This window comes from Pelecanus crispus, chromosome 31 (assembly GCF_030463565.1).
Source record: "Pelecanus crispus isolate bPelCri1 chromosome 31, bPelCri1.pri, whole genome shotgun sequence".
Lineage (NCBI taxonomy): Eukaryota > Metazoa > Chordata > Aves > Pelecaniformes > Pelecanidae > Pelecanus > Pelecanus crispus.
Genome location: NC_134673.1, coordinates 913,911 through 937,131, shown reverse-complemented (window position 1 = coordinate 937,131; position 23,221 = coordinate 913,911). Strand labels below are relative to the sequence as shown.

The 23,221-nt window shown below is 65.1% G+C and overlaps 3 protein-coding genes and 1 pseudogene across 3 annotated transcripts; 2 read left to right on the top strand and 2 right to left on the bottom strand.

The window, feature by feature from the left end:
* The window catches only part of LOC142596361 (uncharacterized), a 488,757-nt pseudogene that overhangs the window by 263,200 nt on the left and 202,336 nt on the right, over nucleotides 1-23,221 (bottom strand).
* On the bottom strand, nucleotides 62-3,976 carry LOC104034423 (uncharacterized). The gene is made up of 3 exons (XM_075725463.1): nucleotides 3,910-3,976; nucleotides 2,445-2,803; nucleotides 62-511 (listed from the first exon to the last, which is right to left on the bottom strand). Exons 1-3 carry the CDS (start codon nucleotides 3,974-3,976, stop codon nucleotides 62-64), a joined length of 876 nt encoding a protein of 291 aa, XP_075581578.1.
* Nucleotides 7,444-16,656, top strand: TRIM28 (tripartite motif containing 28). The gene is made up of 18 exons (XM_075725486.1): nucleotides 7,444-7,645; nucleotides 8,710-8,822; nucleotides 8,925-9,057; nucleotides 9,244-9,379; nucleotides 10,436-10,552; nucleotides 10,662-10,776; nucleotides 10,865-11,011; nucleotides 12,077-12,191; nucleotides 12,263-12,363; nucleotides 12,458-12,722; nucleotides 12,806-12,848; nucleotides 13,339-13,398; nucleotides 14,037-14,238; nucleotides 14,312-14,565; nucleotides 15,909-16,017; nucleotides 16,091-16,165; nucleotides 16,260-16,394; nucleotides 16,486-16,656. The coding sequence occupies exons 1-18, from the start codon at nucleotides 7,444-7,446 to the stop codon at nucleotides 16,654-16,656; spliced, it is 2,493 nt and encodes an 830-aa protein (XP_075581601.1).
* On the top strand, nucleotides 17,895-22,212 carry UBE2M (ubiquitin conjugating enzyme E2 M). The gene is made up of 6 exons (XM_075725492.1): nucleotides 17,895-18,024; nucleotides 18,970-19,064; nucleotides 19,554-19,592; nucleotides 20,338-20,441; nucleotides 20,648-20,711; nucleotides 22,072-22,212. Exons 1-6 carry the CDS (start codon nucleotides 17,916-17,918, stop codon nucleotides 22,210-22,212), a joined length of 552 nt encoding a protein of 183 aa, XP_075581607.1. The 5' UTR covers nucleotides 17,895-17,915.

The following is a 23,221-nucleotide window of genomic DNA, read 5'->3' as shown; positions in this document are numbered from 1 at the left end:
CCTGGTCACCACAGAAGCACCATCTGCTCCGCCACCTCCTCCCCTCTCCTTGGGGAGCCCCTTAGAGTCCCCGGTGCATCGCCAGGGCTGGACCAGGTCCGCGCTCAGCTGTGTGGAGGCGGCGGTGGCGAGCGAGGTGGGAGCCGCGGCTGAAGGTCTTGGGGCAATCGGGACAGCGGTAGGGCTTCTCACCGGTGTGCGTGCGCTGGTGCTCGAGCAGACGGGCGCTCTCGCCGAAGCATTTGCCACACTGGCCGCACTGGAAGGGCTTCTGGCCGCTGTGGAGACGGCGGTGCTGGCTGAGGTTGGAGCTCCAGCCGAAACGTTTGCCGCAGGCACTGCACTCGTAGGGTTTCTCACCGGTGTGAGTGCGCTGGTGCTGCAGGAGGTTGGAGTTCTGGGTGAAGCTCTTGGTGCAGGCGCCACACTTGTAGGGCTTCTCGCCTGTGTGGGTGCCCAGGTGCCGCATCAGATGTGAGCTCTGCCCAAAGGCCTTGCCGCATTCGGTGCACTTGTAGGGTTTCCGGGTACCCGGGGGGGGCGTGGGGGGCAGTCCCCAGGGCCAGCCCAGGGCAGGTGATGGGGACAGCGGTGGTGACATCACCAGGCTCTCGGGGGCATCCGTCTCTGGGGACTTCATGGTGCCTGTGGGGACGCAGAGATGGGCGTCACCATGGGGATCCCTAATTGCCCTCCCTGAGCTTCTTAATTGCCCCCAGTATCCCAAATTGATCCCTGGAATCCCCAAATCACCTCAGATCTCCCAAATCACTCCCTGATCTCCCCCACTGCCCACCACATCTCCCAGATTGCCTCCCAAGCCATATGGTGCCCCCTTAGACCCAAATCTCATTTGGAAATGGCCAGAGGGAACCTGGAGGTCAGGGATGGACCTGGGTTGGGGTTGGGTTGGAGCAAGGACCCCTCAGAGGTCCCGTGGTGTCCCCCCACCCTGGTGGGATGGAGCTGGGGAAGAGACTCAGGGACACGGTGGGTCTCCATCCTTGGAGGTCCTCAGACTTCATCAGGAGGGGCCACGAGGAACCGGGATGAGATGGACCCGCTTTGGTCAGCGCCGGGCCCTTCCTCTGCCCCATGCTGCTTTGCGGTGCCCCCCTGCACCCCGTCCCGGGCTGGGCTCACCTCCATGGGTGCCGTGGGTGCCGGGAACCATCCCCCCCGTCGGTGGCTCCGCTGGCTGCTCCATGGCCTGTGGGGAGACACAGGGTGGGGGGGGTCAGCACCCACGCCCTCCAAAAGAGGACCCAGGCAGCCGGGGCGCGCATGGCGGCGGGGGCACCCTCTGCCGAGGCTGGGGGGGGCACCCGGGAAGGGTCCTGGGGGGGACACAGGGGTGGACAAGGGGGGAGGAGGCACCGACTGTGGGGGTGCACCGAGTGTGAAGGGGGAGGCGGGGGGCCTCCGGACCGGGGTGGGGGGCGCGACCCCCAGAAGGGGTGAGCATGGGAGGGGGCGAGGCGACATCAGGGGCTCCCTGGGGGGGACCCCGGGAACGGGGGGAGCCCGGGAGGGGGCACCGGCCTGAGAAGGGCACGGGGACGGGCCCCCAGCGAGGGGGGGGCGGGACCTGGCGGGGGGGGCAGGGCTGTCCTTGCCCGGGGGGCCCCGGTGCGCCCCCCCCTCACCTCAGCGCCGCGGAGCCGCCGCCGCCCCGCGCCCCCGGAAGCGCTCGGGCGCCGCCAGGGGCCGCTCGGCGCCGCCCGGAGGCCCGGACTCGGTGGTGTTAACCCCTGCCGCGCCGGGCCGACCCCCCGCGGGGCCCTGCCTTACATGTGGGGTGGGGGCTGCTTTCCCCATTGCCGCGGGTTTTTGCCCCAGTTTGGGACCTCACCCCGGTGTCTCCCGGAGGCTGCGGGGGGCCCCGAGGGGCAGAGTCAAGGGGCCGGGGGAGCTCCTGGTCCCAGAGGCTGCAGGGGGAGCACCCAGAGCTGAATTTGGGAAGACAGACGGGGGGGTGCAGAGCTGGAGCGGGGTGTCCGGAGCTGAATTCGGGGGGTCCCCGAGGTGACGCATGTCCCCGCTGGTGGGTGATGAGGCCAGAGGGCTGGCGGTGGCTCCCTGAGGTCCCCACAGTGATGGGCAGAGTTAAGGGGATTCCGGATGTCTGTATTTTGGGGTCCTCTGAGGTTCCCGGTGCCAGATTTGGTGATACCCACCAGCACCCGTTTCGGTGTCCCTGAGGGCTACTTGTGTCCCCGCTGGTGGGTGACGAGGCCGGAGCGCTGGCGGAAGCGCTTGCCGCAGCGCGGGCAGGGGAAGGGCTTCTCCCCGGTGTGGATGCGGCGGTGGGCAGCCAGGTGGGAGGCGACGGCGAAGGCCCGGCCGCAGTCAGCACAGGCGTGGGGCCGCTCGCCGGTGTGCCCGCGCCGGTGCAGCGCCAGCGCCGAGCTCTGGCTGAAGTGTTTGCCGCAGTGGCCGCAGGCGAAGGGCCGCTCGCCGGTGTGCACCCGCCGGTGCACCGCCAGGTGCGAGGGCACGGCAAAGGTTTTGCCGCAGTCGGCGCAGGCGTGGGGCCGCTCGCCGGTGTGCAGGCGCCGGTGCAGGCCCAGCGCCGAGCTTTGGCTGAAGCGTTTGCCGCAGTGGGTGCAGGCGAAGGGCCGCTCGCCGGTGTGCACCCGCCGGTGCACCGCCAGCCGGGAGCGGGCGCCGAAGGTCTTACCGCAGTCGGCGCAGCGGTGGGCCCCTGGCGCCTGCGGGGCCCTGGGGACAGCGCGCTGGTGGCTGGTGGCGTCGCGGGCCGCTGGCGTTGGTGGTGGTCGCGGAGGGTTGGCGGGGCCGGGGACTGTGGAGAGAAGGGAGATTGAGGGGGGCCGGGGCGTGGGGATGCTGGCGACACACGGAGGGACCTGTGGTGTGACGTGGGGGACACGCGGAGGGACACAGGGACACGTGGAGGGACACGTAGTGTGACGTGGGGGACGCGGTGTGACACACAGTGCGACACAGGGGACATGCGGAGGAACATGGGGACACGCGGAGAGACATGCAGTGTGACGTGGGGGACACGCGGAGGGACATGGGGGGCCACACAGAGATGGGCACATTCAAAGTGACACACGGACACACGCAGAGTGACATGGAGGACATTTGGAGTGAGATGGGGACACAGGGGGGACGCGTGGTGTGACGTGGTGGGACACATGACGGGACACGCGGGCCATTTGGAGAGACACAGGGACGTGAGGACACACATGGCGTGAAATGGGGGACACATGGAGAGAGATGGGGACATCTGGAGCGACATAGGGACGTGGGAGGACATGTGAAGGGACATGGGGACGTGGGGGGACACATGGTGTGACAAGGGGGACATGTGGAGGAACATGGGGGAGACATGCGGGAGACATGGGGACACGGTGCAAAGTGAGGACACGGTGTGACGTGGGGACATGGGTACATGGTGGGACACACGGAGTCACAGGGGGGTGTGGGGGGACACCTGGCATGACATGGAGGGACATGGGAGGACATGGGGACTCTGGGGAGAGGCAAGGGGGAGACGTGATGACATATGGGGACGTGAAGGGACTTTGAGAGACCCGAGGACACATGGGGGGCATGGTGGGGACACAAGGGGACACCAAGGGGATGTGGAGGGACCTGGGGACACACAGAGAGATGTGGTGGGGACACAAGGGGATCCCGGGGCACACTGAGGGACATGGGGGGGTGGGGGCACTTGGGGGGACAGGAGGGACTTGAGGGGGACCCGAGGACCTGTAGGGGACATGGAGGGGACCCAGGGGACATTGAGGGACCTGGGGACATGGAGGGGGACAGGAAGAAATTTGGGAGGATGTGGGGGGATATGGGGCACCCGAGGGGACACAGGGGGACCCGAGGGGACAGGGGGGACACGGGGGAAATGGGGGGACACGGGGTGCTCACCGGGGGCAACGTCGGGGTGATGCTGTCCCAGGGCCACCAGCGCCCAGGGGCCCTCGGCCAGGAACATGGCGCCTGCGGGGACACCACCGTCAGCCAGTGCTCCCAGCGGCCCCTGGGGCCCTCCCAGTAACACCCCAGTAACCACCAGTGCCCTCCCAGCATTCCCAGTAAACCTCAGTGCTCTCCCAGGGCCACCCCCCTCCCAGTAACTCCCAGTGCTTTCTCTGACTCCCCCCAGTGTTCCCAGTAATGCCCAGTGCCTCCCAAGTGCTCCCAGTAATGTCCCAGAGCTCCTGCTTTCTCGCAGTAGACCCTCCCAGTGCTCTCAGTAACACCCAATGATCCCAGTAACCCCCTTGCTGGCCTCCTCAGTGCCCCCAGTTCTGCCCCCCCATCACTCCCAGTATCCCCCCAGCACTCCCAGTCAACCCCTGGTACCCCTCTGTGTCCACCCCCACAGCCTCACCAGCTCTCCCAGTCCCCCCTTAAGCGCTCCCAGTCCCTCACCAGCTCTCCCAGTGCTCCCAGCCCCTCACCAGCTCTCCCCCCTTAGTGCACCCAGTCCCTCCCCAGCTCTCCCAGTCCCTCCCCAGTGCTCCCAGTCCCTCCCCAGCTCTCCTAGTCCCCCCTTAGTGCTCCCAGTCCCCCCTTAGTGCTCCCAGTCCCTCCCCAGTGCTCCCAGTCCCCCCTTAGTGCTCCCAGTCCCCCCTTAGTGCTCCCAGTCCCTCCCCAGCTCTCCTAGTCCCCCCTTAGTGCTCCCAGTCCCCCCTTAGTGCTCCCAGTCCCTCCCCAGCTCTCCCAGTCCCTCCCCAGCTCTCCTAGTCCCCCCTTAGTGCTCCCAGTCCCCCCTTAGTGCTCCCAGTCCCTCCCCAGCTCTCCTAGTCCCCCCTTAGTGCTCCCAGTCCCTCCCCAGCTCTCCCAGTCCCTCCCCAGTGCTCCCAGTCCCCCCTTAGTGCTCCCAGTCCCTCCCCAGCTCTCCCAGTCCCTCCCCATCGCTCCCAGTACCTCGGGGCAGCCGGGCCGAGCTGGCGGGAGCAGCGGAAAAGGGGTGGGGGGGAAGGGCGGGAGGCACCGGGGAGGATCCGGGGGGATCCGGGGGGAGCCACGGGGGCCGGGGGCGGCACCGGGGGGACGAACACGGCGGGGGGGGGACGACGGGCAGTAGCAGAGGGGCGGTACCGGGGGGGCCCCGCCCCCCCGTGGGGTCGGTACCAGAGCCCTGGCGTGGGTGTCCCCCCCCGTGTGAGTGCCAGCACCCCAGGGGCACCCCGGAGGGATGTCCCCCTCCCTGGGACGTGTCACCACCCCGGGGACACCTCGGAGGGTCGTCACCGTGCCGAGGACGCCCAGCTGGGGGTCCCCACCCCAGGGTGGGGGGTGACGCAGTGGCTCAGCACCCATAGGTATCCCCCATTCTTCCCCAGTAGCTCCCAGTTGGGTGCCACAACCCCACTGGTGCAGGGTGGGGACACCCACGGGTGACACAGGCCCCGGTGACACCCCATGGCAGGGTGGGGAGGGGGAGACACCCCCCCCATGGACTGGGAATGGGGGACAGGCAGGGACTCCCCAGACTGGGAGCGAGGCTCCCAAACTGGGAGCAGAGGAGGGGGTGTGAACAGGGACCCCCCCACCCCAAACTGGGAGTGGGGGTGGGGGAAACCCTTCCCAAACTGGGAATGGGGGAGAGGAAACCCCCCTCAAACTGGGAATGGGGAGGGAGATAAATCTGCAAACTGGGAATGAGGAACTGGGAATCGCCCCCAAACTGGGCATGGGGGAGGAGAATAGCCCTCCCCACAAAAAATGGCAGGAGGGGTCTGGCTGGGGCAAACCCCCCATACTGGGCAGGGGGGAGAGGACAAGCACCCAAACTGGGAACTGGGGAGTGGGGCCCCCCGCACCCTCCCAAACTAGGAAAGGGGGAAGGGATTCAGAGAGACCCCACCTTATGTTGGGGTGGGTCCAGTCACCCCCTCAGTTTCGGGGCTCCCACCAACCCTCCCAGCGGGTCATTCAACGGGCCAAAATGTGGGTGCTTTTGGGAGGGGATGGGAGATATTTACCCCCACGGGTAGTGAGGGGAACCTCAGTTTGGCCCAGTTTGCCCTGGCCCCCCAAACACCTGTACAACCCCCCAGCAACTTTCACCCAGCACCAGCTTTAAATCATCCTCTCTGCCAGCGAAGTTCGGTATTTTTAAGGTGTTTTTACTCACTTGCACGTGGTTCTGGGAACCTCTAAGCCCCTTTGGAGACTCTCAGGCTTCTCCTCTGGGGCTAAAATCGAGCGTTAAATGGACTGAGAAGCAAAAACATGGGGCAGAATGATCTGGGTGGGTGGAGGGAAGCGCAGGAGGCTTGGGGGTAGCACAAGGGCTGTTGGATGGGGTCACCGGGGCAGGACGGAGGGGCTGAGGGAGCTGCATTGGGGCTGTCCGGGCTGGTCCTGGCATGGCTGAGGGCTAGCTCCGAGGGAAGGCAGTGATTTCGGGGTGATGTCAGGGTTGCGAGCTCACACGGCAACCTAGAGCCAGGTTCTGGCCTTAGGCCCTCGCCCCCAGACAGCCCCCAACTTGGGCCTCCACCCAGGCCCAAGACCCGCCCCTGGGCCGGTCCCTGCCCAGAGCCAGGGCTGAGCTCAGGCCCCAGGCTGACGGCCAAGCGCTGGCACAACCAGGCTCAGGGCCGGGCCTTGGCCCAAGCTGATGCCCAGGCCTCGCCCCAGGCCTGCACCCGCGCCCAGGCCCAGCCCCAAGCCCAGGGCCGCATCCAGGACCAGCCCGAGGCCGGACCCGCGTCCCGCTCTGCGCCCACACCCAGGCCCAGCCCTGGGCCGCCATCCTTCCGCCATTCCGGTCTTGCCCTGCGACCCCCCTTGCCCCTCCGCCGGGGCCCCCGCCCGCTGCAGCCGAACTGGAGTGACTCCGGACCGGCTCTAGGGCTGCTGAGGTACTTGCAAAGGCGATTGGTTCGTTGAGCTGTCGATCAGAGCCTCTTCCCCCGCCTCCCCGAGGAGTTTGAATGTCGATTGGCTGGGCGCAACGTCCATCCAAAAAGTCACCACCTTCCCTGACTGATTCGATCGCTGGTTGGTCCAACGCCTGCCCGCCCTCTCGGCTTCCAGACGACATTCGCCCGCCCACCCCGGGGGGGTGGAGCGCTTGGAAGAAGATGATTGGATAAGTGAGCTGTCAGTCTGCGCTCTCCAGATGCCTATTGGCTTACTATGACCAGGACTCCACCCACTCACTCAGTGGGTTGGGCTGATTGGCCCGTCCCCTCTTAACTCCGCTCCCGCACCTCTCACGTGCCGGCGACTCCCTCCCGCCCCTTTCTGGCTGCTCTCCTGCCTTCCTCATCCGCCTGCGCCTCCCATTGCCTTCCCGCCCTGTCAATCTCGGCTAGTCCGCGCCCCCTCGGCGGGCAGCGGGCGCTAATTGGCTGCTCCCGGAGGAGGAGGCGGCTCCTGCGCGCGCAGCCGGCGCGGGCTCGCGAGCCCCCTGTGAGGAGGCTGAGGGGGGCCGCGGCCGCCATGTCGGGCCCGGCGGTGGAGGCGGGCGGCCCCGCCGGCAAGCGACCGGATTCTCTGGACTTGCTGGAGCGTTGCGGTGTGTGCCGGGAGCGGCTGAGGGCCGAGCGGGAGCCGCGGCTGCTGCCCTGCCTCCACTCGGTCTGCCGGGAGTGCCTGCGGGCCGCGCCGGGCCCTGCCGCCGCCCCCGCCCCGGATGGGCCAGGTGAGGCGGGGGGGGCGAGGGCGCCTTAACGGGGGAGCTCTTTTAACGGGGGGCGAGGGGCCCTGCCGTGGCGGGGAAGGGCCGTGTGAGGCCCAGCGCCGGGGGGGTGTGCGGGGCCGCGGGAGGCAGCCCAGGGGTGGGGGGCGGTGCCGGCTGTGCCAAGGGGACCGGGAGCCGTGCCGGGGGGGGCGGCTGTGCCTGCAAGGCCGGGGAGGGGGTGTGGGCAGGGAGGGTGGCGCAGGCAGTGAGGCTGTGAGGAGGGATTCGGGAGGGCCTGGGCGGCTGTGAGGGTGTTTTGAGGGTGCTGTGGGATCGGAGCCGTGCTGAGGGGTGCAGGCAGGCCCGCGGGTGAAACAGCTGGGGTGCTGTCGGCACCTTTAGCTCCCCCCGGGGCTCCCCGCGTGTGTGGTTGTGTGTGGGGCTTCGCCTGGACATGGGGTGGCCCGTGGGGTCTCCCCAAGCCTCCTGTGCTCGGTGGCCTCCTTCCCCCCGTGGGTTTCTCATACTGGGCAGCCCCCAGCTGCCCCACGGCTGCTCTGGCCCCACCCGGGCACCTGTGGGCTTGTCCCACCCCGGGGGGGGACACTCTGACCCCAGTGCCAGCGGTTGTCACTGCCGTGGCTCCTCGTCGCCATCTCCGCATCCCTCTGCCTTGGCGGGGCGGCTTTTGGGGAGATCAAAAGCACCACATCCTCTTGCTGCCGTCTGCGGGAGATGGCATCTCAACCGTCGCTGTGCTGCTTCCCGAGGAGGAGGAGGAAGGGTAAATCAGTGGCTGCTGCAAAGGTGGGTGATGGAGCCGAGCAAGAGGCAGGGGCCTTCAAGGTTTGTGGTGGATATTGGGGAGAAACTTTCTTACCCGGCAGTTTGGCTGGAAAAAGCCATAGGTGACCTGGGTCGATGCTGGACCCGCTTCAGGAGCAGGGACCCCCCTGAGGTGCATTTTTGGCAGGCATGAGGCACCGTGCGGGTCCATGACGGGACTCTCTAGTGACAAACAGTGGTGACGGGGGTTTGGGGTGACCCTGGGCCCCCCCTGACACCCTCCCCACCGCTCCCCGCAGTGGTCGACTGCCCCATCTGCAAACACCAGTGTCACCTGAAGGACGTCGTGGAGAACTACTTCCTGAGGGACAGCGGGGCCGAGGCGGCTGCCACCAGCCAGGGGTCGAGTCAGGTAACGCCCTGTTAATGCTGAGTTAAGAATTAATTAGGGTGATGTGAGCTCCCCGCGGCTGGGCGGGCCCGGTGTCCCCACACCGTGTCTCTTGTCCCCCAGTGCTGCACCAGCTGTGAGGACAACGCGCTGGCCACCAGCTACTGCGTGGAGTGCTCGGAGCCACTCTGCGAGACCTGCGTGGAGGCCCACCAGCGGGTCAAGTACACCAAGGACCACACAGTCCGGGCCACGGGTCCGTCCTTGTCACCGTGCTGTCACCACCTTTTCCGAGGCGGTGACTTTGTGGCTGGTGCATCTGGCGGTGCTGCCTTGGCGGCCGTGGCGGTCCCACAGGGGCCCCTGCTCTGCCAGCGGGTCCTGCTGGGTGCCAGTGACGTCATGGTGACATCACAGTGATGTCACGCCGCGTTTCCCGCAGGCAGCAGCAAAGCAAAGGAGGGGGAGCGTGCTGTGTACTGCTCTGTGCACAAGCACGAGCCGCTGGCGCTCTTCTGCGACACGTGCGACACGCTCACCTGCCGTGACTGCCAGCTCAATGCACACAAGGACCACCAGTGAGTAATTACTACCACTGGCAGTAATTAATTTATTAAAAATCGATTTTTCACAGCTAATTATTGCTTGAATCTGTTATGCTGCTCGTTATCCCTTAAAAACAGTGGTTCGGGGCAAGTCAGATAACTGAACAAATATATTTATTGGCTGCAAAGTTGCCTGCACACCGTATTGGCGAGGCCCCGCAGCACCTTAAATGTGGGTTTTTTTTTTTAAAATGAATATCTTAGAAGGGAGATAACTAATTAAACCAATTAACTAGTCACTGAAAAAGAACTGAAGTTAACCTGCAGGGTGTTCTCATCCATCAGTTATTGATTTTAAAAATGAAGCTCCTTAGTTATTAGTTAGCTAACTTCTGAAGGGATTGACTGACCAGAGTGTTAATTTTGGTTAATTTTTGTTTTTGACCAAATAGGTGTATTATCTGATTAGTTACTTTGTTAGTTAACCAACGGGTTGGTTTGAGGGGCTTAAACTGGTTTTAAGGAATTGGAGATACCTAATTTTCTAGTCATGAAAAATCAGTTTAATTACTTTTTCAGTTATTTCAATTAGCCTGATTTTTAACTGGGTTTTGATTTTTTTTTTTTTAATAGTCTGGTTTTGCTCCTAGACTGGTTAAATTTCCTGGTTGAATTGTTAACTAATTTGATTCATTATCTGATTATCTGAGCAGGTATCTGGTTAGATTACTTACCCGATCAATTTGTTATAGTAAAAGCATTTTTGATGCACAAGATCTAATTCAGTTAAAATAAATAACTAAGTTAAAGTTTTGAGGCTGACAAGTTTATTAGCTCAGCCAGCTCCTTAATCCAAATTAATTTGATTTTTAATGGCTAAAAAGTTAACGAGGAAGTTAAGATAAATACTGAGCGCGTTAACTCATTCAAGTTTGTTCCCTTCTCTAATGGCTCCAGGAGTTGGGGGTTCCTGGGGGGGCTGTTTTGGGCACCCCATGGGGCGCTGGTGTGGGGGGCTGCAACCCATTGGGGCATTTTGGGGCTTGCAGCCCCCCCAGCCCCATTGCTAACCCCTTCCCCCCGCCACAGGTACCAGTTTCTGGAGGATGCGGTGAGGAACCAACGCAAGATGCTGGCGACGCTGGTGAAGCGCCTGGGCGACAAACACGCCAGCCTGCAGCGCTCCACCAAGGAAGTGCGCAGCTTGTACGTGCTCTGCCTGCCACTCCCGGGGGAATTCCCTGCTGTCCCAGGGGAATTCCCTGCCTCTGCCGGGGGCATTTACCCCCTCACCCCTTCCCTTCTCTGCCGGCAGCATCCGCCAGGTGACGGACGTGCAGAAGCGGGTGCAGGTGGACGTGAAGATGGCCATCCTCCAGATCATGAAGGAGCTCAACAAGCGTGGCAAGGTGCTGGTGAGCGATGCCCAGGTGAGACGGGGTGGGGGGCGACGCGGTGCTGGCACGTCCCCTGTCACCATCCCTCTGGCCTGAGGTGGCATCGTCCCCCTCCTCGCAGAGGGTGACGGAAGGGCAGCAGGAGAAGCTGGAGCGGCAGCACTGGGCCATGACCAAGCTGCAGCGGCACCAGGAGCACATCCTCCGCTTCGCCTCCTGGGCCCTGGAGAGCGACAACAGCACCGCTCTGCTGCTCTCCAAGAAGTTGGTGAGATGCCGAGGGGCTGAAACCCCCTTGCAGACCCCCCTAAACTCCTGTCCTTGGGCAGGGAACCCCCCAGGACAGGTAGTTTTGGGGACCATTGGTTCCCCTGTTGCTGTGACTCTGCTCTTTGGGATCGGTCGGGAAGTGGGTGCTGGAGAGCGAAGCCAAGCCCCGAGCTGTGCTGTGTCTCGGCTTGGGATCTGCTTTCCTCTAGGTCCCCTGTTTTGGGGGGTATGTGGGGCAAAGTGGGGTCAGAGGACGGCTTCCTCAGGAGTGGTTTGCCCGCAGCTCCCCCTTAGCCTCCCTGGGGTGCCCCATGCCCCCCGCTGCCTCCCCATCTGTGTCCCTTTGGCTGCGTGTCCCCAGGGTGCTGCAGTGGGGTTCCTGGGACGTGCTGGGGCCCCTGGGGGTCCCCATGCTGTAATGGGAGCCCCCCTGCTGGGGTGTATCCGCAGCAGCTCCCCTCCATCCCTGCGGTGTGACGGGTGCCACCAGGATAACTCATTGGGTCCCCTTGGGGTCCCTGTGATATCACAGGTACCACGGTGGGTCCTATTGCGGTCCCTGTGGTATGGTGGGTGCTGCAGCAGGTCCCCTCAGGTGGCATGATGGCTGCCCCGGGATGCTGCCATGTGTCCCCTCAAGGTCTCTGTGGCATGGTGGGTGCACCAGAGTGCTGTCATGTGTCCCCTTCAGGTCACCATGATGTGACAGGTGCCCTCGGGGTGCTGCCATGTGTCTCCTCGGGGGTCCCTGTGGTGTGATGGTGTCCCTGTGGTGTGATGGTGTCCCTGTGGTGCTGAAACCTGTCTCCTTGGGATCCCCTCGATGTGACAGCTGCCCCTGGGGCACTGCCACGTGTCCCCTTGGGGTCTCTGTGATGTGACAAGTGTCCCCAGGGTGCTGCCATGTGTCCTCTCAGGGTCCCTGTGATATGTTGGGTGTCTCTGGGGGGCTGCCATGTGTCCCCTTGGGCTCCCTGCATTGTGACAACCACCCCTAGGATGCTGTCACACACGTCCCCCCTGAGGTCCCCGGGTTGTGACGGGCCCCCCCCGCGCCCCCCAGATCTACTTCCAGCTCCACCGCGCCCTCAAGATGATCGTGGACCCCGTGGAGCCACAGGGTGAAATGAAGTTCCAGTGGGACCTTAATGCCTGGACCAAGAGCGCCGAGAGCTTTGGTGAGCCCCCGGGGAGGGGACACCCCTGGGGACACCTGGGTCCCCCCTGACACTCCTCACCCCCCTCACAGGCACCATCATCTCGGAGTGGAGCCTCCCCCCGCCATCCCTCAGCCCCCAGCCACCGGCCACCAGCCCCTGTGGCCCCAGCCCTGCCGCAGGCGCCTTGCAGGTACCTCTGAGGGGGCGGGGGCTGCGTTTTTTGCGGGGTCCTGCACCCATGGGTGCCTCCCTGGTAATAGACCCCCCCAATCTCTCTTCTCCAGGGGCCCCTGCAAGCCACGGTGGTGAGCAAAGGGCAATATGCCCCTGGCCCCCTCCTGCAGCCCATGGTGGGACCCCAAATCAGGGCTGAGGAGGGGCAGGGGACCCCCAGTGTCCCACAGAGTGGCGGTGGGGGGCTGGGGATGCCCACCCTGCCTCAGTTTCCCCCGGGGACTGAGGGGCTGGGCTGCCCCGAACTGTCCCCCCCACACCTTTACTCGGAGGTGGCCGAGAGCCCTGGGGACACGGCTGCGGGCGCTGAGCTCGGTGAGTGGGGGAGTGACGGGGGGGCCTGGGGGGGGAGGAGGATGAGGGAGGGGAGGAAGGCCCCTGATGTGGGGTTTTCTCAGCAGCCAACGGCCCCCCCGAAGCCGCTGTCACAGGAGTGAAGAGGTGAGCGTGGCGGGAGCCCCTGTCCCTTGTCCCCAGGGATCTGCTAGCCCTTGTCAACCTGTGCCTTGGGGGGTGGCTTTGAGCCCCCCATGTAGCTGTCCTGCGTCACCCCGTACTGGGGACCCCGTCACAGCGTGCCCAGAGGTGGCTTAGACAGCGCTGTCCCTTGTCACCCCCTGCGTGGGACGTTCTTTCCTTGCCACCCCACACCAGGGACCCACGGCCGGGGGCGGCAGGGACACCCTCGTGCCCCATACCCGGGATCCCCCCCACCCTTGTCACCTCATACCTGGGGTGGCTGCAGTCCCCCATGTCCCCTGTCCCTCCATTCCCAGACACGGAGGACGGGACAGGGCCGCTGTGTCCCTGTCATTGTCCCTGGGTAGTGGGGCTCCATCTCAAGAGGTCTTCCAGCTGTGAGGAACACAATTTTGGGGCTTGGGGGGCTGCTCGGGGCCTCCCAATGTGCCCTGATGACCTTGTTATACAGGAGGAAACACGTTAATCCTCCCAGGGAGGAGAAGTTCGTTAAGAAGCTGCTTGTTAAGCGGTAATGACGAGGGCTGGGGGGTGGGGGGGAGTTGAGGCACCTCCATTCCGACAGTGAGTTGAGGGGCGGGGGAAGATGGAGCCCCGGGCCTGGGGTAACCCTGTCCCTTGTGCCTGGGGACAACCAGGACAGCCCTTGCCCTTGTCCCCCGGTACCCACAGGTGACTGGGACCCCCTGTCCCTTGTCGCCCTGTACCCAACACTCCCCTGACCCACGTCACCTCTGTCCAGGGGCAGCTGCGAGCCCTGCCCCTCGCCATTCCCGTCCCTCGTCACTCCCTTCCTGAGGGTCCCTTGTCTGGGATGTCCCTGGCCCCTGTCACTCTGTTCCTGGGTCCCTCCCTTCTTGTCCCCTGTACCAGGGAGTGGCTGGGTCCCTGTGTGCCAGGGGGTGACCAGGACCCCCCTGTCCCTTGTCACCCTGTACCCGACGCTCCCCTGAGCTTTGTCCCCCTGTGCCAGGGGTGGCTGGGGTCCCCCTTGTCCCTGTTGTGCTGCAGGGTGGCTGGGGACCCTCCCTCTTGGCACCCCTGTCCTGAAGGGACCGGGGTCTGCCAGCATCCCAAACCCCAAGGAAGTCTACTCAGGAGGGTTGAGGGGGGGTCCCCCAAAACCCTGACACCCCCTGTGCCCCCCAGGAGCCGCCCCCCTGGGGGCCCGGTGAGTGCCCTCCTGCGCAAGGTGCCGCGGGTCAGCCTGGAGCGGCTGGACCTGGATCTGTCAGGGGTGGCGCAGCCCCCTGTCTTCCGCGTCTTCCCTGGCACCTCGGCCGAGGACTTCAGCCTCATCGTCATCGAGCGGGGGGCGCAGCCGCGGCCCCCTGTCCATCTCACCGTCAAGGTGGGTGTCCCCTCTGTCTGTCCCCACCTCCCGGTCTGTCTGTCTGTCTCACCCCTCTCTTCCCCCCTCGCAGGAGGAGCAGCAGGAGGCAGCCATCGGGGACACTCGGGACACCAAGCCGGTGGGGCTGCTTCCCGAGCACCCCGGGGTGCCAGGACCCTCCAGACCCTCGCTGGGGCTGGGATCTGCCCCCCCAGGAGCGCCCCCTGGCCCTGGGGTCTCCTGTTGCCGTGTCTGCTGCCAGGCCGGCGCCGTGGTGATGTGCGACCGCTGCGAGCACTGCTACCACCTCGACTGTCACCTCCCTGCCCTCCAGGAGGTCCCCAGGTATGCCTGGGATCTGCTGCTGCTGCTCACCTCCCCGGGATCCCCGTGTCCCCAGGATCCACTGATTGCCTGTCCCTGAGGGTTGCCGCTCTATCGTCCCCTTGGGGCTCCTCTGTCAGTGTTAGATCCCCCAGGATCTACTGCTGTCCCCTGGGATCCCCCTTGCTGGGGGTTGCTGCCCTGTGGTATTGTGGAGGATCTCAGGGACCTGCTGCTCCCTGGATCTTCAGAGATCACCCACAGCCACTGGATCTTTGGGGTCTGCTGATCTCTCACAGGATCTACTCATCTCCCATAGGATCTGCTGCTTCCTTGTCCCAGGATGGGGGTGGAATTGCTTCCACCCCTCCTGATTCCTTGGGAGGATCTTCTGTGCCACTCGATTCCTTGAGTGATCACTGGCCTCTGGGATCCATCTGCCCCCCCTCGCCCCCAATCCAGTTCTTCCCCAACCCAGAGGTCCTTGGCCACTGCTGGAGCTTTGGGAGCCACTTGACCCTAGTCTCTGTCTCTCCCTTGGGATCTGTTGGTGTCTTTTGGGATCCAATGATCCTTCTTCTGAGGGAGTTGCTGCCACCCAGGTTTTCCAGTCCTTGGTTGCTACTGGATCCCCAGCATTTGCTTTTTTCTTTTCTTTTTTTTTTTTTTTGTTTGGTTCCTGGATCTTCCCACCCCATGGACCAGGCCAGCTTTCAGATCCATGCAGGGCCTGCCCCATGATCCCTGCAGATCCCATCTCAATACTTGTGGAGATCCAGCTGTTGGCCACAGAGCCCTGGGGGTCTGCTTTCTGCCATCCATGGAGGGATCCACCTCTCAAGTCCAGATCCTCTGGGATCTCCTGGCCCTCATCTGCATTGGCATCTACCTGTTGATCGCAAATCCTGGGGGAACCGGCAGTGTTGGAGCCCCATGGTGCTCTACCCCTGACCCTCTTGGATCCCTTGTGGGTCCTCAGTCCACCTGGGGACCTACACAGCAACCCAGATCCCTTGGGGATCTACTGCCCTGATCCATGGGGAGAGTTGCGCATTGATCTTGGATCAGTTGGGACCTCTTTGATCCCTGGGGAGCCGCTATCCCCACTCCATTGCAGACCTCCCCCTCCTTGATCCTTTGCTGCCTGGCCCCAGTCTGCGTGGACACCCCCCCCCCCCCCCCCCCCCCCCCCCCATCCAAAACCCTGTGGGATTCACTGTCCCTGACCCCCATGGCTGCCCCCACCCCCTTGATCCCAGACGCCTGGGGAGCTCTGGGCCCCAATCCTGGGGCCTCTGCTTGCGCTGCAGTGAACAAGCTGGGAGAGGAGGGGGACTGCCTGATCCCCTCGCCCGATCCCGCAGCCCCGAGTGGAGGTGTCTGCTGTGCCAGGACTTGCCACCCCCCAGTGAGGACCACCACGACGGCTTCAAGGAGGGGCCGCCCCACAACCTCTGCCCCCTGGACCAACAGGTCTGTATGGGGGGATGATCGGGGGATCTGGTGGTGCATAGAGGGATCGAGGGATCCCTTTAAATCCCTGCAGAAATGTGAGTATGTGCTGCTGGAGCTGCTCTGCCACGAGCCCTGCCGGCCTCTCCACCGCCTCTCCAGTTCCCCGGTGAGTCCCACAGCACGGGGCAGGGGATCCAAGGGGGGGATCCCTCACCCCGTCGGGATCCCTCACCTCCCCGCCGCTGCCGCCCCTTCCCCAGGATGGCCACGACGCCATCGACCTGACCCTCATCCGCGCCAAGCTGCAGGAGAAGCTCACCCCTCACTACCGCTGCCCGGAGGAGTTCGCCCGTGATGTCTGGAGGATGATCCGGCAGTTCAACCTCCTCACTGAGGTGCGGGGCACCCCCGGGGTGGGTTTTGGGGGGGTGTCCAGCCCCTGCCTCACCCCTGTTTTCCCCCCTCCCTCCCTCCCTCCCTCCCCAGGACAAGGCAGATGTTCAGTCCATCCTGGGCCTGCAGCGGTTCTTCGAAGCCCGGCTCAGCGCTGCCTTCGGCGACCGCAAGTTCTCCTCTGCCCTCCTCCTCGAGCCCATCATCCCTCTGGACGAGGCCGAAGGCTCCCTGGCCCCCCCTGCCGGCCCCCTGGGGCCCTGATGCCCTCCCTCGGGGGGGGGGGTAGTGGGGCTGGATCCTGCCCTGGTGCCCCCCAGCACCCTGAGGAGGGACGTGGTGCTGTCCCTCTCCCCCCTCACCCCCCACAGCAGCTGCCGCTGTCCCCGTCTGTGTCTATTGGAGAAATAAAGCCATTGCCTCGGCCTCCTGGAGTCCTCCCTCATCTCGGAGCTGGATCCGGCCCCTGGGCCCCCCCATTTTGCCTTCTGGTGCCCCCTGCTTCCATCCTTTCCTGCCATGAGGATGGAGGGGCTGAAGCTAAACTGGTGCTAGAGTGGGAGCTACTGGGCTGGAGCTGGGAGGGGAGGTGCTGGCCATGCTGGGGACGGGCAGCACTGAGAAGGGAGGGACTGGTCCCAGTATGGCCCCGCTGGAGGTTCTGGGAGAGGGAACTGGTCCCAGTAGGGCCCCTATGTCCCCAACAAAGATGGCGGCGCCCTGCCGGGCTGGGCCGTGCTTTAAGCTCCTCCCCCTGTGCAGGATTGGCTGGTGGAAGGATGGCGGAATCCGGAAAGAGCCGAAGCCTTCCGGCCAAAGCCGAGCTTAGGGGGTGGTGGCGTGCCGGGAGACTTCCGGAAACAGCCGACGCTTTCCGGCAAGACACGAAGGAAGCGGGGAGGAGAGTGCGCTGCCGGAAAGAGCCGAGGTATTCCGGAAGGAGCCGAAGCTTTTCCGAAAGGAGCCGAAAGCTCTCCGAAGGGCAGCCGAAGGCGGCCAGCCTGTTCTCCTGTCGGGGAAAGCCGACGCCCCTCTCCGGGAAGAGCCGAAGCCGCTCGGGGAAGAGCTCGGCAGCACTCGGCGCTTTCCGGAGAGACTCGAGGCGGGGCGGAACGCATCGAACCCACCCCCTTTCCGGAAGAACCCGAAGAGCCTCCGGAAAGAGCCGAAAGCTCTGCCGGACAGAGCCGAAGCGGCGGGGGCAGACCCCGGAACGAGTCGTTCTCCTTCCGGAAGAAGCCGAAGCGCGTTCGGCGCCGGCCCGAGCCCTCTCCGGAAAGTCCCGAAGGGCGCCGAAGTCCCCCGCGACCCTTCCGGACAGCCCCGAAGCGTTTCCGGAAGTTGCCGAGCGGCGCCGGCCGTCGCCGATCCCCCATCGCCTCAGAGCCGCCGCCGCTCCCCGCTCCGGTTCCCGCCGCCGCCCGCCCCCTCCTCTCGCCGGGGGGGGCCCCGCCCGGCTCCCGCCGCCGCCGGGCCCGGCCCGGCCCCCGCCCCCCGGCCCCCGCCCGGTTCGGCCCGGCAGGATGATCAAGCTCTTCTCGCTGAAGCAACAGAAGAAGGAGGAGGAATCGGCGGGCGGCACCAAGGGCACCAGCAAAAAGGCCTCGGCCGCCCAGCTCCGCATCCAGAAAGGTGACCGGCCCCGGGGCCCGGCGGCTCCCGCCCCCGCCCCGCCTGCCCCGGCACCCGCCGGCACCGGCCCGGCCCCGGGGGAGGCTCCCGGGGCGTCGGGGGGGGCTGGGCCTAGTGAGGCCCAGCGGGAGGGGAACGGGGCCCGCTGGGGCCTGAGCGGGGGGCGCGGGCTGGTCCCGGTACGGCCCGGGGGTGGGGGGCAACGGGCTGGTCCCGGTACGGCCCGGGGGTGGGGAGCAACGGGCTGGTCCCAGTAAGGCCTGGGGGGAGGAATGGGCTGGTGCCAGTAAGGGCCCGGGGGGTGAACGGGCTGGCCCGGGGGAGGCACAGGTTGGTCCCAGTAGGGCAAATTGGGTGGTCCCAGTGAGGCCCCCCGGGGGTGCGGGGCAACATACTGGTGCCAGTACAGCCTGGGGGGTGGGGACAGATGGGTCCCAGTAAGGCAAATGGGCTGGTCCCAGTAAGGGCCCGGGGGCGGGGGGGAACGGGCTGGTCCCAGTACGGCCTGGGGGAGGCACAGGTTGGTCCCAGTAGGGGAAATGGGCTGGTCCCAGTAAGGCCCCCTAGGGGGGCAACATACTGGTCCCAGTAAGGCCCGGGGGGAGGAACGGGCTGGTCCCAGTAAGGCCCGGGGAGGGGGGCACATGGGGTGGAGGTCTGGTCCCAGCGTGGCTCTGTGGGTGCAGGGGTCACTGGTCCCAGTAGGGCCCCGCTGGGAATATGGGTGGGGGGAAACGCCGCCGCTCCCAGGAGCGCCCGGTTGGCAGGGCCCAGCTGGGGGTACTGGGGAGGATGCACTGGTCCCAGCAGGGCCCCACTGGGCGTGGGGAGTCCCAGCCCGGGGTGTGGTCTTGGGGTGGCCCCAGCCACGTCTCCACGTCCCCCCAGCCCCTGTCTGTGTCCCCACTGAGCCGTGCCCCCGTGTGTCACCCGTGTCCCCCCCAGACATCAACGAGCTGAACCTGCCCAAGACGTGCGAGATCGACTTCTCCGACCAGGACGACCTGCTGCACTTCCGCCTCCTCATCTGCCCCGACGAGGTGGGGTCCCCCTGTCCCCCCCGTCCCCTTGGCACCCTCTTGGGTGCCCCCCACTCTGCCCCCAGGGTCCTGTGTCCCACCCGGGAATCCCCCATTCCCTTTGTCCCCTCCTGTCCCTGGGTGTCCTCCTGGCTCCCCCTGTCTCCCACCTGCTCCCTGTCTCTTCCCCCTGTGTCCCCATTTTTGGGTCCCCATCCATCCCTGCAGTGTCCTTGTGTCCCCACTGGGACCCCTCCGTCCACCTCTGTCACCCCTGTGTCCCCTCAGAAGACCCTCGGCTCCCTTGGGGTTCCCCTGTCCTCCTCCCCCCCCCCTTTCCCTATGGGTCTTGCCCATTTCCCTGTCCTTCCCCATCCCCCTCTTTGTCCCCACTTGTCCCTTGGGGTCCTCCTGGGGTCCCCTTGGTGTCCCCCTCCTCCCTGTGTCCCCTTCTTGTCCCTTGTGTTCCCCCCGTGTCCCCATCCCCGGTGACGTCTGTGTCTCCCACAGGGCTTCTACAAGGGAGGGAAATTCGTCTTCAGTTTTAAGGTTAGTCCTGCACCGAGGGGAATTCCGTGGCCACCAACACCCCTCCTGGGGCCACCAAGATGGGACTGGTGGCCACATGGCTGCCCCAGGTGCTGGGGGTAGTAGCAGTGGGGTGGTGGCCACCAAGGTGGGAGCTATGGCCACCAGTGTGGGACCCACAGTCCTGAGCCTGTCCTGCGGGGGGGAGCAGGAGGCAAGTAGTCACTAAAATATGATCTGTGGCTACCAGAATATGACCGACCAGGACTTGTGACCACCATGTGGGTTGGGACTGGGACCAGGGGTTGGTGGCCACCAAGACGTGACTGGTAGCCACTTGTCCACCCTGTGGGTTAGGGTAGGAGCTGGTGGCCACTAAGACGTGACCAGTGGCCATGCGTCCACTCCGTATCTTGGAGGTGGGGTGGGGGGGACTTGGTGGCCACCAAGACATGACCAGGCCATGTGACCGTCTCTGTGGGTTGAAGATGGGACCTGGCGTTTGGTGACCACTAAGGTGTGACTTTTGGCTGCGTCTGCTGTGTGGTTTGAGGTAGGGACGAGAAACTGGTGGCCACCAAGACGTGCTCTGTGGCCTCCAACACATGGCTGGTAGCCACCACTGTGAGACCAGTGACCACCAAGACATGACTGGGAATCACATGTCCACACTGTGGATTGGGGTAGGGGCTGGTGGCCACCAAGACGTGGCCAGTGGCCATGGGAGGGGCTGAGCCGTGACACTGTGCCTGCTCCCTGCCCCCAGGTCGGCCAGGGCTACCCCCACGACCCGCCGAAAGTGAAGTGTGAGACGATGGTTTATCACCCCAACATCGACCTGGAGGGCAACGTCTGCCTCAACATCCTCAGGTGGGCCACCGCCACCTCCGGGGTGGCCACCGGCAGATCTGGGTCCCCGTCTGCCCCCAGAGGCCCGGCAGGGTGGGATGAGAGGGCAAAGACTTGCCCCGTGCACCTCAAGTGTGGGCATGGGGCGGCCACAGTCACCTTGGGGTGGCCGTGGCCACCTCTGAGGTGGCTCACGTGTCCCCCCTGACACCCGGCTCTGTCCCCAGAGAGGACTGGAAGCCCGTCCTGACGATAAACTCCATCATCTACGGCCTGCAGTACCTCTTCCTGGTGAGTACCTCTGGGGTACCTGCGCCTGTGGGTGGGGGGCACCCATCGTGGCCTTGAGACACCTCCTGGGGGCACCCAGAGGCCCTGGGACACCCCACGGTGGCACCCGGTGGCCTTGGGACACCTCCTGGGGTGGCACCTGGTGATCTCAGGACATGTCCTAGGGGCCCTTGGTGGGCCTGGGACACCTCGAGGTGGCACCTGGTGGCCCTGGGACATGTCCTAGGCAGGCTTGGTGACGTTGGGAGATGCCAAGGTGGCACCTGGTGGCCTTGGGACACCTCCTGGGTGTACCCAGTGACCTTGGGACACCCCGAGGTGACACCCGGTGGCCCTGGGACATGTCCTAGGGGCCCTTGGTGACCTTTGGACACCTCAAGGTGGTAGCTGGTGGTGCTGGGATACCCTGAGGTGGCACCTGGTGGCCCTGGGACACGTCCTAGGGGCCCTTGGTGATGTTGGGAGACCCCAAGGTGGCATCTGGTGGCCTTGGGGCACCTCCTGGGTGCACCTGGTGACCTTGGGACACCCTGAGGTGGCACCTGGTGGCCTTGAGACATTTCCTGGGTGTACCCAATGGATTTGGGACATGTTTTGGGGTCACCTGGTGATGCTGGGTCCCCCCAAAGGGGCCCCCAGTGGCCCAGGGACACCCTGAGGTGGCCCTGGGGCCACCCCACGGGGCCACCTGGTCACTTCTTGGGGACACTGGGTGGTCCTAGGCCACCCCAGCCTGTCCCCAACCCCGTGGGACCCTCCTTTCCCCTGGGGGCGGGTGACGGGGCAGCTCCCGGCTGGGGGGTGTTGGGGTGTCGGGGGTTATCTGGGGTGTCGAAGGGGATGGGGGGGGCTTGGGGGTCCAGGGGGGTCGGGGCAGTTATTGGGGTACCAGGGGCAGCTCTTGGGGGGTTCACTTGTACTGGGGGGTATTGGGGTGCTCGGGGGGGACCCCCCAAAGGGTGGCCGGCAGCTGTTAGGGACCTCTGGGGTGGGGGGGATGTTGGGGGGTCCCAGTGAACACTGGGGAGGGTGAGGACCCATGGGGGGGGGGCATGGAGGGGTATGGGGGCCGTTAAGGAGTGCCAGGGGGTATTGGGGGGGCATTAAGGAGTGCCAGGGGGTATTGGGGGGGCATTAAGGAGCGGGGGGGCTCTGAGGATTTCCAGGAAGGTTGGGGGGGGCACCAAGTGCTTGTGGGGGGCCCTGAGGACCCCCATTCCCCCCCGGGGAGCCCCAGGAACCCCCATTCCCCAAACCCCTGGGGTGCTGGAAGGTTTCCGGGGGATGGGGGGGGTTAAAGCATGACAGGCCCCCTCCCCCCGGCCCCCCGCAAATAACCTGGGTCCCGTTCCCCCCCCAGGAGCCGAACCCCGAGGACCCCCTGAACAAGGAGGCAGCGGAGGTGCTGCAGAGCAACCGGCGCCTCTTCGAGCAGAACGTGCAGCGCTCCCTGCGCGGGGGCTACGTGGGGGCCACCTACTTCGAGCGCTGCCTCAAGTAGCCCCCCGCCCCTCCCCCCCCTCCCCCGCCCCCCCCTATTTATTGCCCCCCCGGGGGCGGGGGGGGCCCCCCTCTTTTCCCGCCCCCCCCCCCAGCGCTGCTCCCGCGGGTGATTAAAGGGCGACGGTGACGAGCGTGGAGCCCCTGCCGCGACTGCTGGGGCGGGGGGGGGGATGGGCTTTACTGGTGAAACTGGGATGGGGGGGGGCTGGGGCCAGCTGGGTGGTGGCGGGCGCACCCCGTGCCCCACTCCTGCGGAGGCCTCGTGCCCGGGGTCCCAGTGTGCCCAGTTCCCAATCCAAGTGTGCCCAGTATACCCAGTTCCCTTCCCTAGGGCTCCCAGTATGTGCAGTTCCCAATCCCAGTATGCCCAGTTCCCCTCCTCAGGGCTCCCAGTGTGCCCAGTTCCCTTCCCCAGGGCTCCCAGTATGCCCAGTTCCCTGTCCCATGGCTCCCAGTGTGCCCAGTTCCCTGCCCCAGGGCTCCCAGTATGCCCAGTCCCAGTATGCCCAGTTCTGTGCCCCAGTATGCCCATTTCCCTGTCCCATGGCTCCCAGTGTGCCCAGTATACCCAGTTTCCTTCCTAGGGCTCCTGGTATGTGTGGTTCCCAATCCCAGTGTGCTCAGTTCCCCTCCTTAGGGCTCCCAGTATGCCCAGTTCCCAATCCCAGTGTGCCCAGTTCCCTGCCCCAGGGCGGCTCCCAGTATGCCCAGTCTCAGTATGTCCAGTTCTGTGCCCCAGTATTCCCAGTTCCATGTCCCAGGACTCCCAGCGTACCCAGTATGGCCTGTTTCCCTCCTGAGAGTTTCCAGCATGCCCAGTTCCCCTCCTTAGGGTTCCCAGTATGTCCAATCCCAGTGTGCCCAGCATGCCCAGTTCCCTTCTGTAGGGCGGCTCCCAGTGTGCCCAGTTCCTGCTCCCAGCGTGCCCAGTACACCCAGTTCCCTGCCCCAGGGCTCCCAGTGTACCCAGCATACCCAGTTCCCTTCCCTATGGCTCCTAGTGTGCC